Source organism: Peromyscus eremicus, chromosome 3 (genome assembly GCF_949786415.1).
Source record: "Peromyscus eremicus chromosome 3, PerEre_H2_v1, whole genome shotgun sequence".
In the NCBI taxonomy this organism is placed as follows: domain Eukaryota; kingdom Metazoa; phylum Chordata; class Mammalia; order Rodentia; family Cricetidae; genus Peromyscus; species Peromyscus eremicus.
Window position 1 is genome coordinate 51,605,798 of NC_081418.1, and position 15,708 is coordinate 51,621,505.

General features: G+C 40.3%; 1 protein-coding gene across 1 annotated transcript in view; it reads left to right on the forward strand.

The window, feature by feature from the left end:
* Agk (acylglycerol kinase) overlaps positions 1 to 15,708 on the forward strand; it is an 86,368-nt gene that overhangs the window by 28,765 nt on the left and 41,895 nt on the right. The window contains exons 4-6 of the mRNA XM_059257626.1: positions 3,995 to 4,074; positions 8,918 to 8,993; positions 14,453 to 14,545. Of these exons, the coding sequence (XP_059113609.1) occupies positions 3,995 to 4,074; positions 8,918 to 8,993; positions 14,453 to 14,545 (249 nt within the window). The remainder of the gene's footprint in view (positions 1 to 3,994; positions 4,075 to 8,917; positions 8,994 to 14,452; positions 14,546 to 15,708) is intronic.

The window sequence follows — 15,708 nt, forward strand, 5'->3', positions numbered from 1 at the left end:
TGGCCAGAGAGCTGGTGCCTTAGGGTTTTTATTGCTGTGAAGAGGCACCATGACCACAGCAACTCTTATAAAGGAAAGCATTTAATTAGGGGCTGGCTTACAGTTCAAAGGCTTAATTCATTGTGTCATGGCCGGAAGCATGGCAGCACTCAGGCAGACATGATGCTGGAGAGGTAGCCGAGGGTTCTATATCTGGATGGACAGACAGCAGGAATAGAGTGCCATGCTGGACCTGGCTTGAGCATCTAAAACCTCAAAGCCTATCCCCTAGTGACATACTTCCTATCAGTCTATGGGGGCCATTTTCATTCAGACCACCACATTCCACGCTCTAGCCCCCATAGGATTGTAGCCATATCATAATGCAAAATGCATTTTGTCCAACTTAAAAAGTCTTATAGTCCATCACAGTCAGAACTATGTTTAAAAGTCCACAGTTCAAAGTCTCTGATACTCATGGCAGTCTCTTACCTATAACCTACTGTAAAATCAAAATGAGAAAAAAGCAGATCACATATTCCCAACATACAATGTTACAGAATACATGTTACTGTTCCAAAATGGAGGAAAGGGAGCATAGTGAGGAAATACTAGACCAAAGCAAGACTGAAAAACAGCTGAGCAAACTCCAGACTCTGCATTTCCATGTCTGATGTCAAAGCAATCTTAAGATCTCTAACTCCTTTCAGCATTGTTGACTGCAACACATTTCTTTTTCTTGGGCTGGTTCTGCTCACCGTTAGCAGTTCCCCTTGGCAGGTATCCCATGGCTCTGGCATCTCCAACATCTTGAGGTCTCCAAGGCAATCCAGGCTTCACCTTTACAGCTTCACACAATGGCCTCTCTAGGCCTCCATGAAGGGACACCCTAACATATACCTGGCTTCAGCAGCTTTCCTTAGTTGAGGAGGGAGATCCACAACCCATTTCTTCTATCCTTAACTCTAAAGCCAGAACCATTTGGCCTAAGCTGCCAAGTTCTGCTGCTTGCTGGTGCTGGAAAATGGCTCCCTTGTTCAAATACATTTTCACCAGCTTATCACTTTTTGATAGTTTCCTTTACTGCCTAAGCTTGGCTGTCCTGGGTTTTACTCTGTAGACCAGGCTGGCCTTGAACTCTGAAATCCACCTGCCTCTGCTTCCCCAGTGTTGGGATTAAAGGTGTGTGCCACCACTGGGCCCTAAACTTTTCTTTAATTCCTTTTCACAAGTTGGAAGCTTAGCTGGGTGGGGTCTTGCTCTGAGGTTGCCACTCCCTTTATCCCACTTAGCATCAGGATTTTCTTTAATCTGTTTACACTTCCTGGAACTCCTTTTCTCCCTCAACTGTACATTTTGTATTTTTCCTTTCTTAACTTGCTCCTTTTCATTATAGATCTACATAAGACTGGCCACTAATAGCCACACAACACAGTTAATGCTAAATTGTTGGGAAATGTCCTCTGCCAAAGCTGTTAATCCATAGTTCTTTAATTTAACCTCAGGCAGAGTTTTTGGACAAGGGTAGAAAACAACCACATTCTTTACCAAAATATCACAAGAAAGATCTCTAGGCCACATACTAATATTCTTCTCCTTGGAAACCTCTTGAGCCAGGCCTCCACAATTCAAATCATCCTTAGCACTACTGTCTTCCTACTAGTATGGCCCATTAAGCCTCATTTAAAATGTCCAATCGCTTTTCTAGTCCAAAGTCCCAAAGTGTTCCATATTCCTCCAGGCAAAAACATTGTCAGGCCTATCACAGCAATACCCTACTCCTGGTACCAACTTCTGTCTTAGGGTTTCTATTGCTGTGAAAAGACACCATGACCAAGGCAGCTCTTATAAAGGAAAACATTTAATTGAGGCTGGCTTACAGTTCAGAGATTTAGTCCATTGTCATGGTGGGAAGCATGGCAGTGTGCAGGCAGACGTGATGCTGGAGAGGTGGCTGAGAGTTCTACATCCAAATTGGCAGACAGCAGGAAGAGAGTGCCACATTTGGCCTGGCTTGAGCACCTGAAAACTCAAAGCCCACCCCCCAGTGACATACTACCTCCAGCAAGCCACACCACCAGTGATGCCACTCCCTAGGAGTCTATGGGGGCAATTTTCATTCAGACCACCACATCTGTGTTAGTTGCCTCTTTCCTGGTGGAATTCTAGAATGGAGTGGAACTGAACAAATTATGATATTTGGAGATTGGATATTTGGAGATTTAGCAGCAAAATGTCAAGATCTGGGTAAGAGTAAAAATAGAACAGAACTAATAATGGGCCAGGTAGTTTTTTATAAAGAAAATATCTTTTGAAGTATTTGGAAAGTGTGTGTGTGTGTGTGTGTGTGTGTGTGTGTGTGTGTGTGTGTGTGTGTATGTGTATGTGTGTGTTGGTATGCATGTATGTGTGTATGTCCGTGTGTATGCCTGTGTACTTGTGTCTATGTGGGCCAGAGGTTAGAATTGGTTGTCATCATCAATACCTTTCCCACCTATTTTTGAGATAGTTCCTTTTATTCAGTTTGGAGCTTGCCATTTCAGCTAGACCTGCTGCCCCTAGGATCTGCCTATTTCACCTCGCAGCACTGGGGTTAGAGACATACATTGACACTCGTTTTATATTAAGTGGCTCAATGTTATTTATTAAGTGGCGCCATTTACCATGTGAGAGAAGCCACGAGGCACAACAAAACCCACTATAAGAGTTTATTAAGGGAAGGGAACAGAAGGGGTGTGCATAGGCCTGTGGAATGACCGTGCAGGAAGAGAGGGGAGGAATAGGTGGAACCCGCTTTTATAGGTTCCCCCAACACATGTACATATGGGCTTACTTAGCTACGCCACTCATGTGCATAGATTACGTGATCACGCTCCGAGCAAATTACGTGATCACGCAGTGCACGTGCTACATAGGACATAAGGTCTGGGATGACTAAGCATCTTGCCTGGCTACTGGACAACACATGTGTGGTCATGTAGCTGGGCGCGTAGTTATCTGAACTTATTCTTTATGCTTGCACAACAAGCACTTTGCTCTTTATTTACCCAGTGAGCCATCTCCCCAGCACCAAGGGTTGTTTACTTAGGAGCAAGATGTAGAAAGAACCTCTAACGGACAATCAGGAATGTGGTAGATTTAGAATGAGTTATTCAATACAATATCTTTGTAAAACTTTTTTTCTCTAATCTTTATACTTCTCTGCTGGAATTCTGCTGCCATAGCCCAGGCTTACTCCCCATTCCACCCCGCTCTCCCAGACAGGTTTTCTCTGTATAACAGCCCTGGCTGTCCTGTCACTCAATCTGTAGACCAAGCTGGCCTAGAACTCACAGAGATATGCCTGCCTCTGCCTCCCAAGTGCTGGATTAAAGGCATGTCCTACTACCACCTGGCTAAGACTTGCTTCTTGATTTCCAAGACCTGACGTTTTTGCTCTGTTTAGTGTTTTTCTCTCGTTACTCTTCTTATCAGCTGTCCACTCCGATCTAGACATCACAGTAGTGGCTCCCATGCTGTTGCCATTGAATTCTGTGCTTCTTGATTCCATTCGGCCTTAGAGCCCATGGACTAGAAAAGGGATGAGTAATGGGTTTCTTTTGTGTATACAGATGTGAAAAGTAACTAGTAACATATTTTGAGAAAAAGTTTTAGTAATAAACTGAAGGATTCAGGATTTGTACCCTGAAAACTGAAGCCACATGGGTTAAACTTCCCTTCTCTTAGCCTGTGGCCTTATAGGTTTTATGCTTGTAATAAAGTCAGCTATATTTTCTAGAAGATACTGCCACTGGTATGGGAAGCAAGGTTTTTATCCTAGTGTAAAACAGGGCTCATTATCATTGAATAGCAGTGTGCCTTTGTTCTGTTGCTTGTGTGGTTCTGTTATGGAGATCATGAATGAGGTTTTGTTCTTTGGCTGTAAGTAAATTCTTTGGGGATAGAAAATAAATATATGTGATCACTAGCTGAATAAAGAGCATTTAATTGAAAACTTCTCCTTTTTCCTTTTCAGGTGTTTGGCAACCAGCTCATTCCTCCCAATGCACAAGTGAAGAAAGCCACGGTCTTTCTCAATCCTGCAGCTTGCAAAGGGTATTTCAGCTTGTGACTTACTGTATTCAGTTTTTCTAGAAGCAAAAGGCGAGATTCCCCGTAGAGGCAGGTGGTTAGACTGTGTAGGAGTAGAATGGACCAACACTCTACAGCCACAGGAGCTATTCTTAAAGTGGAAGTAACCATGACATGAACTGATGTTCAGCAAACACCAAGGATTTGTATCAGCTTGGGAGTGCTCCTCAGGGAATGATTGTTCTCCTGCTTTGCATAATTGTGTTAGGCTGTCACCATAGACAGAGATGTATAGAGATGACCAAGAGCACTGTGGGCTCAGGAGGACAGTGTGTTCTTTCCAGAGAAGGGAATCTTAAGCTGTTCTTGGAGGAGAATGTTCATTATTCCCAAACGAGGATGTGGTCTATAGGGCAGTAACCTAGGAACAAGAATGACAGTGTTCCTCAGTAACTGCTGCAGAAAGGGATTGTGGGAATAAAGTGTGAAGAATAGCTGGGCTTTTGTTTAAAATGCTGTAATTCTTGGTTAGTTGATTGTACCCATTGAAATGGAGGCGTACTATGAAGGCAAGGAGAGGGTATGGAGAAACTCAAAATTATCATAAGTGAGAGGAAAAAAGCCATAAGGAAAGTTTATAGTGTTAGTTAGGTGGTTGGAAATATAAATACAAAGACACTGACTATTTTGAAAAGAACAGTTTAAAATGTACTTTTTAAAGAATAGAATGAAAGAACTAAAGAGGAAAAAAAATGATACCTATTATTGTCCCAGTGTCTAGATCAGTTGTGTTTTCTGAGGCTTGAGTAATTTGTGAAAGTATATTAGGTTGGATGCTATAAAATTTAAGTCACATGACATTGATATTGAGTAGTTGGGACCAGATTTTAAATGTCCAGGTACTGTTGTCTGAAGCAAAAAGAAGCAGTGGCCCGAAAGTGAGTTTGGGGGATTTGTAGGATCTTTTGGGGAAGTTTGAGTTTGACTTCACAGTAAGGGATATATTGACTCCTTCTGTAAATTGTACCTGATTATGCAGATTAACCTTGCTTCATAGACTATTGCTAGACTTGGCTAAGTCCGCTACCCTTCTCCATAAACACCAATTTTCATACCAATAATAAACCATATTGATAGGTTCTTGAGCAGCACAGCCAAAATACCCAGTACATCAGTCACTGTGGCCTAGTGAAGGCAGCAGAAAGCTCAGGTGTGTCTCTGTATTGTTCTGCTTCTAAGGTATTCTGAGTTACTCAGCCTCCTAAATCCTCAGTTTACTCAGCTATAAAACTAAGCATCAAAATAGACACAAAACCAAAACACAAACCTTAAGAAATACTATGTAGAATACAGATGTCTTATGTATTGTATTAAATGGGGTGGTGCTTATAAGTGTTAATTATTTATAGAAAGTTCTGGAGGCTTGCTGCTGCTGCTGCTGCTGCTGTCAGTTTCTAGCTTGGTTCAGAAGAGTCTCCACTCTGCACTCTCACTTTTCCCAAGAACTCTTATAAGTCCCCTTTCACCCTCTTTAAATGTAGCTATTTGTTGTGCTTGTCCTTTAGAAATCTTCAATTTCTGGTGACAGGGTTTTGGCAGTTTCCTTAAGATAGAATTGATTATCGTAAGTTCTTGCTTCTAAGGAATACTTGGTTGTGAGGTTTTTGGTGTTATATTGTTTTTGCTGCTGTTTTGGTTTTTTTTTTTTCTGTAGTTGAAAGTTTTCCTCTCCTGCCCAGTCCCACAGCCGCTCAGACACAGAGGCTTGTATTACTTATAAACTGTATGGCCTAATGGCTCAGGCTTCTCACTAGTAGCTCTTTTATCTTAAATTAACCCATTTCTATCAATCTATGTTTTGCAATGTCTTCCATTGCTTTACCGGTCTGCTGGCATCTTGCTTCTTGGGCATCTGGCTGGCATCTCCCCCTCTGCCTTTCTTCTTCCTGTCTCTCTCCTCAATTTCCAGCCTAGATATAACCTGACTTGCCATAGGCCAAATGGCTTTATCAACCAATCAGAGCAACATATTCACAGGGTACAGAAAGACATCCCATAGCCATAGTTCCCCAGGCCACATTGTTTTTATATTCACAAACTTAATTTTTTGTACAAGATTTAGGTCCTTCTTACATCTTGCATTTAACTGTATATACTAAAAGTTTTTTCTTTACACACACACACACACACACACACACACACACACACACACACGTGTATGTGTATGCATATGCATAAGTGTAGGCACATGTACACACACATATAGAGGCCTGAGGTTGATGTGGGGAGCATCTTCAGTTGCTCTTCCACTTTATTTGTTGAGGCAAAGTCTCTCAATCAAACTCAGAGCTTGTCAATATGTCTGCTGTCCCTAACGAGCTTGCTGTCCCTGTCTTCAGAGGCCCAGCTGGCCATCATACTGACTGGGCCCTTAGGTGGGTTTTGGGGATCTGAGCTCCAGGTCTCGACACTGGAGCTTGTGCAGCAGCCTCAGCCACTGAGCCGTCACTCCTGCCCCTATTTACATCTTTAAAGTTAGAGCAGATTCTTGTTCGCAAGTGCAGCACTTTATCTAAAGGCTGGTTAAGATGCTGCCACAGATGGCCTTCCCTGAGTGCATTGCTTCCTATAACAAGGTGGATCCCTACATGCATGTAGGACACGGATGTTCTGAAACTCTCCAGCACCTTCTGTTTTAAAGCTTTTACTATTTAATGGCACTATTTTTGCCATCATCCCCATGCGCTAACACAATGTATAATTTATTGTACCGCTTTCTCATTATGTAGGACTGGTTTAAAACTTTAGGAGAACCTTAAGAAATAAGATAACTGTGTGTTTAATGTTAATAAATAATACATTAAAGAGTAATTATCTTGTGTGGTGCCTGAGTCTAGAAATTGCTGTAAGTACATAAAGTTTTTATTCAGGCCTGGTGCTATTGCACCCTTAATTATGTAATAAATAATGTATTTCTTATTGGCAACACTTGTTTTTCAATCTGAAGAAAAGTCTGCTTTTATTTTAGAGATTTTTCTGAACCTGTGGCATCATATAAAGATATGAATAAACAACAAATGTCTAAATGGTTTTTCTGAAACTCACAGGAGGCTACAGATTTGTTATGATTGATATGACAGATTGAGACTTTTGCTTTTAGGAAGTAGATCTGATCCCCTCCCAGCTGTTCTGCTCTTATCGTTCCAGCAGTACAGGTATCCCTCGGAGTGTTCCTAGCTCCACCTTTTCCTACGGTGCAGACATGGTGATCAGGAAAGAGGGAGTTCATTTCCATGTAGCCTTTCGTGTTCATTCTGTTAATTATTCAAGTACCAGAACAGGTGGCAAATGTTTAACTTGCTTATGTGCCCAGTTAGGGCCTTGATGGTTCTTGTGGACTCTTGTGCCATCTTCTCCATTTCTATCGTAGTTCCTGAGAAGTAATGCTTCTTGTGTATGCCATTTTGTGGTTCTAGCTTTCAGGAAAGATGGTGAAGGATTTGTTCTGTGTTCAGCTCCTGAGGATTCCTCCTTAGCTGCCTTTGTATTTTTTCATATAAATATCCTTAAGAAAGGTAAAGCATACCTCACTGGTTTTTAAGGAAACTGTATTTTAGGAAAAGAGCTAAGTAAATATGTATGTAGAAGTTAGATGTTTTAATACTGTGTGTGTGTGTGTGTGTGTGTGTGTGTGTGTGTGTGTGTGTGTGTGTGATGTTGAAAATACCAGGGTAATAGACAGGCCAACTAGTTCCTATATTTTGACATTTATTTGATTTCAACTCTGCCATTTGTGCAGAGAGATTTTTTGCTATTTCTACCTTTGAACCCTGGACTGTTTTTTGAATCTTGAACTGAATTGGAGTGCACTAACGGAATGACATTCATGAGAAATGCACAAACCCAACCGAAGGTTGTTTAATGATTTCTGTAATTGTAAGATATCACAGTCAGTAAGGTACCATAATCACGTTTGCCTTTCCTCAGAATTTACCTGTCTACATTTGGAGATTTATTCACTCATTCATTTTTATATCTATCTATCAGATACTTAGTAAATACCTTTGAAATATCCCATCTTAGAAGTTGGAGGATTCAATAATTACTAAGGACTGGTATTATTTTTTGCAAGCTTCTTATCCAGTCCTAAAGAAAGGCCATCCTCATCATGCATTGAGAACATTGTTGATGGACAGATATATCAAATGCTAGAGGAACAGAGATGGGCTTCCGTTCCTGGGAGATGTAGACCAGCTCCTCATTAATTCTCCTTGTTAGTCATCTGTCCTAACAGGTACCATTGACTTTTCCTTTCCTAGCAAAAACTCAGCTGTCATGGAAAAAACTTTTGAGCTCTCTCTACAAGTTTAAAGATTTGAGATGACTCCTAGTGGTTAACTTTAAAAACTTTAAAAAACAATGCTGATTAGCAAAGGATTAAGTAAATCTGTTTTGTTCCCCTGGGCCATATGAATCATGTTACAGTACATACCTCTACCCCCTTTATTAGAATATAAGTAAATTGTAGTAGAATGCCTGTGCTCTGAGTGTGTGAGTTCTACAGACAAGCCCTGTTTCTGTTGTATCTGCTCCTCTGCTGGGTCTGGAATTGGCAATTATGAGTGGGTCAAGCTTTGTTGTTTTGACTGTTCATTGTTTGTCTAATGAGAATGTAGCATCCCAAATGTATACAAGCTGATTGTTTGAGAGAAGGGACCAACTATTTTTCTATCTATGGTAACTCACTGTTGAACTTCTTATACTGGAACAAATAAGTCTGTGTTCTCTAGGACACATGATTACATTTTTATTCTCAGCTTGAGAATATGTCTTAAAGTAATTGTGGTTTTTTTCTCTTTGTCTACAGCAAAGCCAGAACTCTATTTGAAAAAAATGCTGCCCCAATTTTACACCTGTCTGGCATGGATGTGACAGTTGTCAAGGTGAGGAGGACTCTATAGTTTTTATTTCACAAGACCACCACTTCTAATATATCCTTTGCTCTTACCTTCTAAACAGAACTCGGTTTTTCATTTAAGACAAGAAGAAACTCAATGTTGTATCATATTCATATTCTATTAATTACTGAAAGAAGTTTTATTTTCTCTTGACATTGTCTGCTTTTCATTTCAGACAAGCTCACATGAGTGTGTTGAGCACGGGCTCACACGGGTGTGTGGAGCACGGGCCCACATGGGTGTGTGGAGATCCTGAGACTGTCCGTCTGAGAGGCAGCAGGTGGAGTTATCTCTTAGTTGTCTGAGTGTGTTCCCCAAAATACAAAGCCCTCCAGATTGAGTGGTTTAATTTCTTGGTAGTTCCACTAGCAGGCAAACATTTTCTTGCTTGTAAAGAATTATTTGTGACTAGGAATTTTAAAAAGAATCATTAGAGTTTGAGATTTTAGGTAAGAAGAAAAAAGGATAAAATAAGTTAGAAGGAATTGTTCATTTGAGACAATGTCACAGGTTTCCATTTTGGTGAACTTCAAGTGGCATATGTGTGCATGTGTGGGGTGTGCATTTAGTCAAAACCAGCCTTCTGCTGTGTTCATTTTTAATTAATTAAAGAAAATTGTGTGTATGTACGTGCACTGCATACATGCCTAGTGTCCACAGAAGCCAGAAGAGAATGCCATGTTCTCTGGAACTGGAGCTACAGACAGTGGTGAGCCACCATGTGGGTGCTGGGACTCAAAACCAGATCCGCTGGAAGAGCAGTCAGTTCACTTGACTGCTGGGCTATCTCTTCAGTCCCTGCCCCCTCCAGTGTTTTAAACCTGTGTTTCTTTTTTAATTATTTTTTGAAATTACAATTGCATCATTTCTGCCTTCCATTTCCTCCCTCTAGATCCTCCCATATTCTCCTCCTTGCTGAAACACTGTTTTTAATAATATTTTATTGATTCTTTGAGAATTTCATATGAAGTATTTTGGTAATTCTCATCCCCCACTCCTCCCCCAACTCATCTCAGATCTGTCCCCCAACTGAACCCCTTAATTTCCCAACCCCTCCTAACTTCATGTCTTTAAAAATAAATAATTCAGGCAATTTTGTGTTGCCATCTCTGGAGTGTAGTGGCCCTACCAGGGACCACCCCTTAATGACAACTTATCTCTTCCTTCCTGAGAAGCCACCAGTTGTCACTAGCTCCTTAATTAGTGCTGGCAGCTCCTAAGCGTTTCCCTTCTCCATCCTAGAGTGATTGGACTGCTGTGAATGTATTTCTAAATTACACTTTGAGTATCTCGCAGAGATTAGAAGGTTGTGTAGTATAATTGGCCATACAATTCTGAATTCTCGTTTCTAACTTGTCAGGCTTGATCTTGCAGTTGCTTGCCTTTGGGGTTAGGAGAAAGGAGAAAACATTTTCATGAGCATCTCTAATGTGGCACAGTCTAGGTATGAGAGCCCTGAGGATGATCATGTATGATCAAATAATAGTTCCTTATTGTTTAATGAAACTCTTGGCTAAAACTCTGGGCCTGGAGCTTTGCTGAAGGGAGACACTGCATATTAGGTTTGTAATAGTTCTACAAGTTTGTAAGTTCTGTTTCTCTTTGGCAGTATATGTTCAAGGCATTTGTTCTTCTTAGTTGGTTTTCAGATTAGTTGGCATCAGGTTGTCCGTAATGTCCCCTTGTTATCTTTGAACTTTGTGTAGCTTTTGTAATGTCCTGTTTACCTTTCACCTTAGCTGTGCCTGCTTTGTTGCACTGGCATTGACCCCCCCACCCCCTCAACCCCGACCCCAGTAGTCTTCAAGATATTTTAGTTCCTGCCGAAGACCCAGTTTACCTGTGGATCTTCTCACTGACAAGGTTGTTTTATTTCTGGTCTTTCTTGAAAAATTATTTCCTTCATTTTAACTTTTTTTTCTGCTGCTCTCTGTTTGACATTTTCATTGGTTTATTTTATTTCCCTCCTGTATGTATTTAAAGCTGTAGAATCTGTTGCTTCATCTGTGTCCTGTCACTTTTGACACAGTTCTTTCACTATCATTTCTAACTATTTTCTCATGATTGTGCATTTACCCATTTCTGTAGATAATTTTGTCTGATTTTTGCTTGACCTGTGAATTAATTTCTAGGTCTAAAGTTTTGCTGGGTATCATTTTGTTAGTGATTTCTGAATTAACTGCATCACCATCAAAGAAGTATTCTATATAATTTCAGGATCTTAAAGCTTATTGGGATTCATCTTTATGTCTAAATTGAATAGTCTGTTTTTATAAGTGTTCTGTCTGTGTAAAAGTAATCGTATCAACTACTAGATATTGTGTTCTGCTATGACCTACAAACCAGATCTGTTCATTATGTACTACAGATCTTCTCTTAACCTCCTGTTTCTTTTACTTTGCTTTTATTGATAATAACTAAACTATCCTGTTAGGAGTTGCAAATCTCCTAGTATGATTGTGCATTTGCCCATTTCTGTAGATAATTTTGTCTGGTTTTTATTGTTATATTTTGAAATGATTAACTATCAAGGAATGTTTGTTATAAATGTTGGTACATTGTGGATGTGAACCTTAGCCTATAGTGACTTAGCCCTTTCTCCTGTCCAACTGTAGATATGTTTAAACCCATTTCTCGGCGTGCTGTGCATTGGTATCCAGCACTTTGACTCAACTATTGCTTTTCTGATTAGAATCTTGTTGGTCAACAGTCTGTATTTAGAAATGTCTTGGTGTTAGTCTCCTCAGGAATCCTTAGTGGCATGAATGGAGAATATTTTTGATGGCCTTTCTCTTGTGTTAGGTTGGATGTGACTGTTGTGTGTGGCCCATGTGGTCTCCACCAAGCGTCCTCACAGGGTAGCTGAGTTCTCTGAAATAAACACTATCAAATTTATTTCTAAATACTTGATTATATATGTTTTAATAAGAAAGGACATTTTTTCTGTGTAACTGTAACAACGTCTTTAGACCCAACAAATTTAACAATTCCTTAATACCAAAGGCTTATGGCCTTTTGTTCATATTTTGTAATTTTTCAAATTTAAGATACTCTGTAATTATATATGAAAACTAGTATACTATTTATGTTACATGTTCAGAAAATAGGTATTAGAGAGAGATTTAAATCTTAGTAGAAATATTAATATTTTTTTTCCTGTAGTTTAATTGAAACTATTAGTCTTTGAAAGGTTAATTTCTTTTATGCTGTGGGATGTTCTGTATGGCAAATGTGTTGCTGATTAGTCAATAAATAAAACACTGATTGGCCATTGGCTAGGCAGGAAGTGTAGGCGGGACAAGGAGGAGAATAAAGCTGGGAAGTGGAAGGCTGAGTCAGAGAGACACTGCCAGCCACCACGATGACAAACAGCATGTGAAGATGCCGGTAAGCCACGAGCCATGTGGCAAGGTATAGATTAATAGAAATGGATTAATTTAAGCTGTAAGAACAGTTAGCAAGAAGCCTGCCACAGCCATACAGTTTGTAACCAAGTCTCTGTGTTTACTTGGTCGGGTCTGAGCGGCTGTGGGACTGGCAGGTGAAAGAGATTTGTCCTATGGGCCAGGCAGGAAAACTTTAGCTACACTTTTATATTAAATTTTATTTGGAAACAATTTCAAATTTGCAAAAGTTACAAAAACAATACATATATATTTATCTGCTTCACCCAGACTACTAACATTTTACTGTGTTTGCACATAATTTCTCTTTACACAAATGTGCATGTAAGTATATAATATATATAGGTGTTCCTGCGTCGTTCTTATGGATGATGTCTTAGGGTTTCTATTGCTGTGAAGAGACACAATGACCACAGCAATAATAAAGAAAACAGTTGCCGGGCGGTGGTGGCGCATGCCTTTAATCCCAGCACTCGGGAGGCAGAGCGGATCTCTGTGAGGCCAGCCTGGTTTACAAAGCGAGATCCAGGAAAGGCACAAAGCTACACAGAGAAACCATGTCTTGAAAAACCAAAAAAAAAAAAAAAAAAGAAAGAAAAAAGAAAATAGTTAATTGAGGGTGTGAGGGTGGCTCACTTACAGTTTCAGAGGTTCAGTCTGTTATCATCATGAGGGGGGACATGACAGCGTGCAGGCAGAGGTGGTGCTGGAGCTGAAAGTGCTACATCTTGACACAGAGACAACAGAAAGATGACTGACTGACATTGAGTGAAGCTTGAGAAAAAAGACCTCAAAGCCCATCCCCACAGTGACACACTTCCTCCAACAAGGCCACACCTCTTAATAATGTCTTCCCTCTGGGGGCCATTTTCTTTCAAACCATCACAGGTGAAATCATTGATCCCTGATGAATGAACTCATCTTTCGGCTCCTCTCTCTTTCCTGGAAGTCAGGGTGTGGAGCTCAAGGTTCTAACCTTTAAATCATTTGTTGGGAGTAACCAGCTCCCAAACTTTCCTCTATAACACATACTCTGGAGTGCTTGAAGGGTGCTTTCTGTGAGTAACAAAATAATTTCCATGGATCTTCAGAGATCTATGCTAGGAACAGGGCACAAAGACCAGGTATTTCAGATTATACTACAGGTGTTTTAGCCCATCTGATATTTAAGTATTTAGGTTTTGCCTGCTGGTGTGTCTTGTGTATTTTGAATCAGAGGTAGTATTTCCATTTCACTTGCTTTATGTCCTTTAAGCTTTTAGCATTTGTCTGCAGGGCTGTATATATCAATGTATATCTTGGTGGTGGCTGAAATGTACATTTAAATGTATGCATATATCTGAGACGAACATTCTTAGTAAAAATGGGAAGGTGGAGTGCTCTTCTGTGAGTACTTCAAAACACACCTGCATTTTTTATGTGCCATCATAGCAAAACAATAATAATCTCCATTTACTTAGCACAGTACCAGTTGCAAATACTTTTCTAGCTGTTCTAAATTATGCTGTGTAGCAATAGTACAGAAAGCCATGATTATCCCTCTCTTGATACATGGAAATTCATTGATAAGGAAATTAAGATCCAGCGAGTTTCAGGCCACTCAGCTAAAAAGTAGCAGAGCTGAGATTTACCGTAGGTCTCTTGGGCTCTGAAATCAGTGCTCTTTTCATTACATCTACTTCCCCATTTGCATATGCTCTTGACTTCCTGCCTTCCGATGAAAAGCGGTGTGTGAACAATGTAATAGAAGCCACACTGACTCTTGGGCTGCCTAGCAGTGTAACTAAAACAGGGGATTGGGCTTGAATTTTATTTTTAAATAAGGAGCTAAGTAGATAGTTTCTCAAGCCCTTTCTGGCTCAGAAAGTCTAAAACTATAAAAATCCTTACCTTGTGGCTTTCCTAGAATTTTCTTGTCTATCAACTGTGTGAAATTGATAGAGTCAATGTAAAACTTTAAAGAACATATCTCACCTTTTCATCCTTTGAACTTGTGGTCCTACAGTGACAGATTTACCAAAGCTTTGTTTTATATTTCAGACAGATTATGAGGGACAAGCCAAGAAGCTCCTGGAACTGATGGAAAGCACAGATGTGATTATCGTTGCTGGAGGAGATGGGACACTGCAGGAGGTAGGGTCCTCCTCCCCATCCACGGACATTTTTAAGGGGAGAAACATGGAAATTAGGTTCTAGGACAATGGCGACAATAATTAAGGAAATTGTTGTAGTTCATTATTTTAGGGCTGTTGCTCACAAACTACTACAGCCCTGAGCTTTTCTCCTGTACTTTTCTTGTTTTTTGTAAACCTTCCTCCCAGCAAAAAGAAGAGTTTATATGTAATCAAATTTGTTTGACAAAATTCGATAGAACAAGCAAGGCTCTATAATCCAAGCACTTGGGATGAAGTGGGAGGTCTTGAGTTCTAGTTAGTCTTGGACTATATAGCAAGACTGAGCTCAAATACTGAGTAAGACAGGAGGCAAGATGGGTGTGATGGGCTGAGCTTGTTGTGCTGTGCATCCTGTTATACAGTAGCTCTGTGATGGTGTCACAGGTGGACCTGTGTCACATGGTGTCACCGAGGACAAGTTCTCATCAGATGACAGTTTCTCTCAAGAATACACCTCTCTGCCCACTCACATCATTTCTGCTGTGTAGAAAGTTAACTCTCTTTTTTTTTAGATTTATTTATTTATTATGTATACAGTGTTTGGTCTGCATGTATGCCAGATCTCATTACAGATGGTTGTGAGCCACCATGTGGTTGCTGGGAATTGAACCTGGGTCCTCTGGAAGAACAGCCAGTGCTCTTAACCGCTGAGCTATCTCTCCAGCCCAAAAGTTAACTCTTAATACTGCATTTATAGGAAGAGGTGCTGCTTGTTCAGGTGTATGAATCTGTCTTCTTTTCTGTTGTTGTTTTTAAGGTTGGTTGGTTGGCAGTCAGTGCTAGAGAACAAACCTCATGTATGTTGGGCAAGTGCTCACTACTGAGCTCTATTCCTAGCCCTGTCTTTGTTCTAATATTAGTATCACTCACCCTTAGTGAGATGCTACACCTATTAGAATGGCCAGGATCTAGATCACAGGCAGTACCCAATGCTGATGAGTATGGAGCAGTAGGAACTGTCATTCATTGATGGTGGGAATGCAGAATTGTTTAGTCACTTCATCTATTAGGATAACCAAAATCCAGGAGAAACAAAACAGAAAACTGAACATACTCTTACCATGTTATCCAGCAATTGTGCTCATTGGAAGTTACTCAGAGGAGTTTACAGCTATTGTGCAT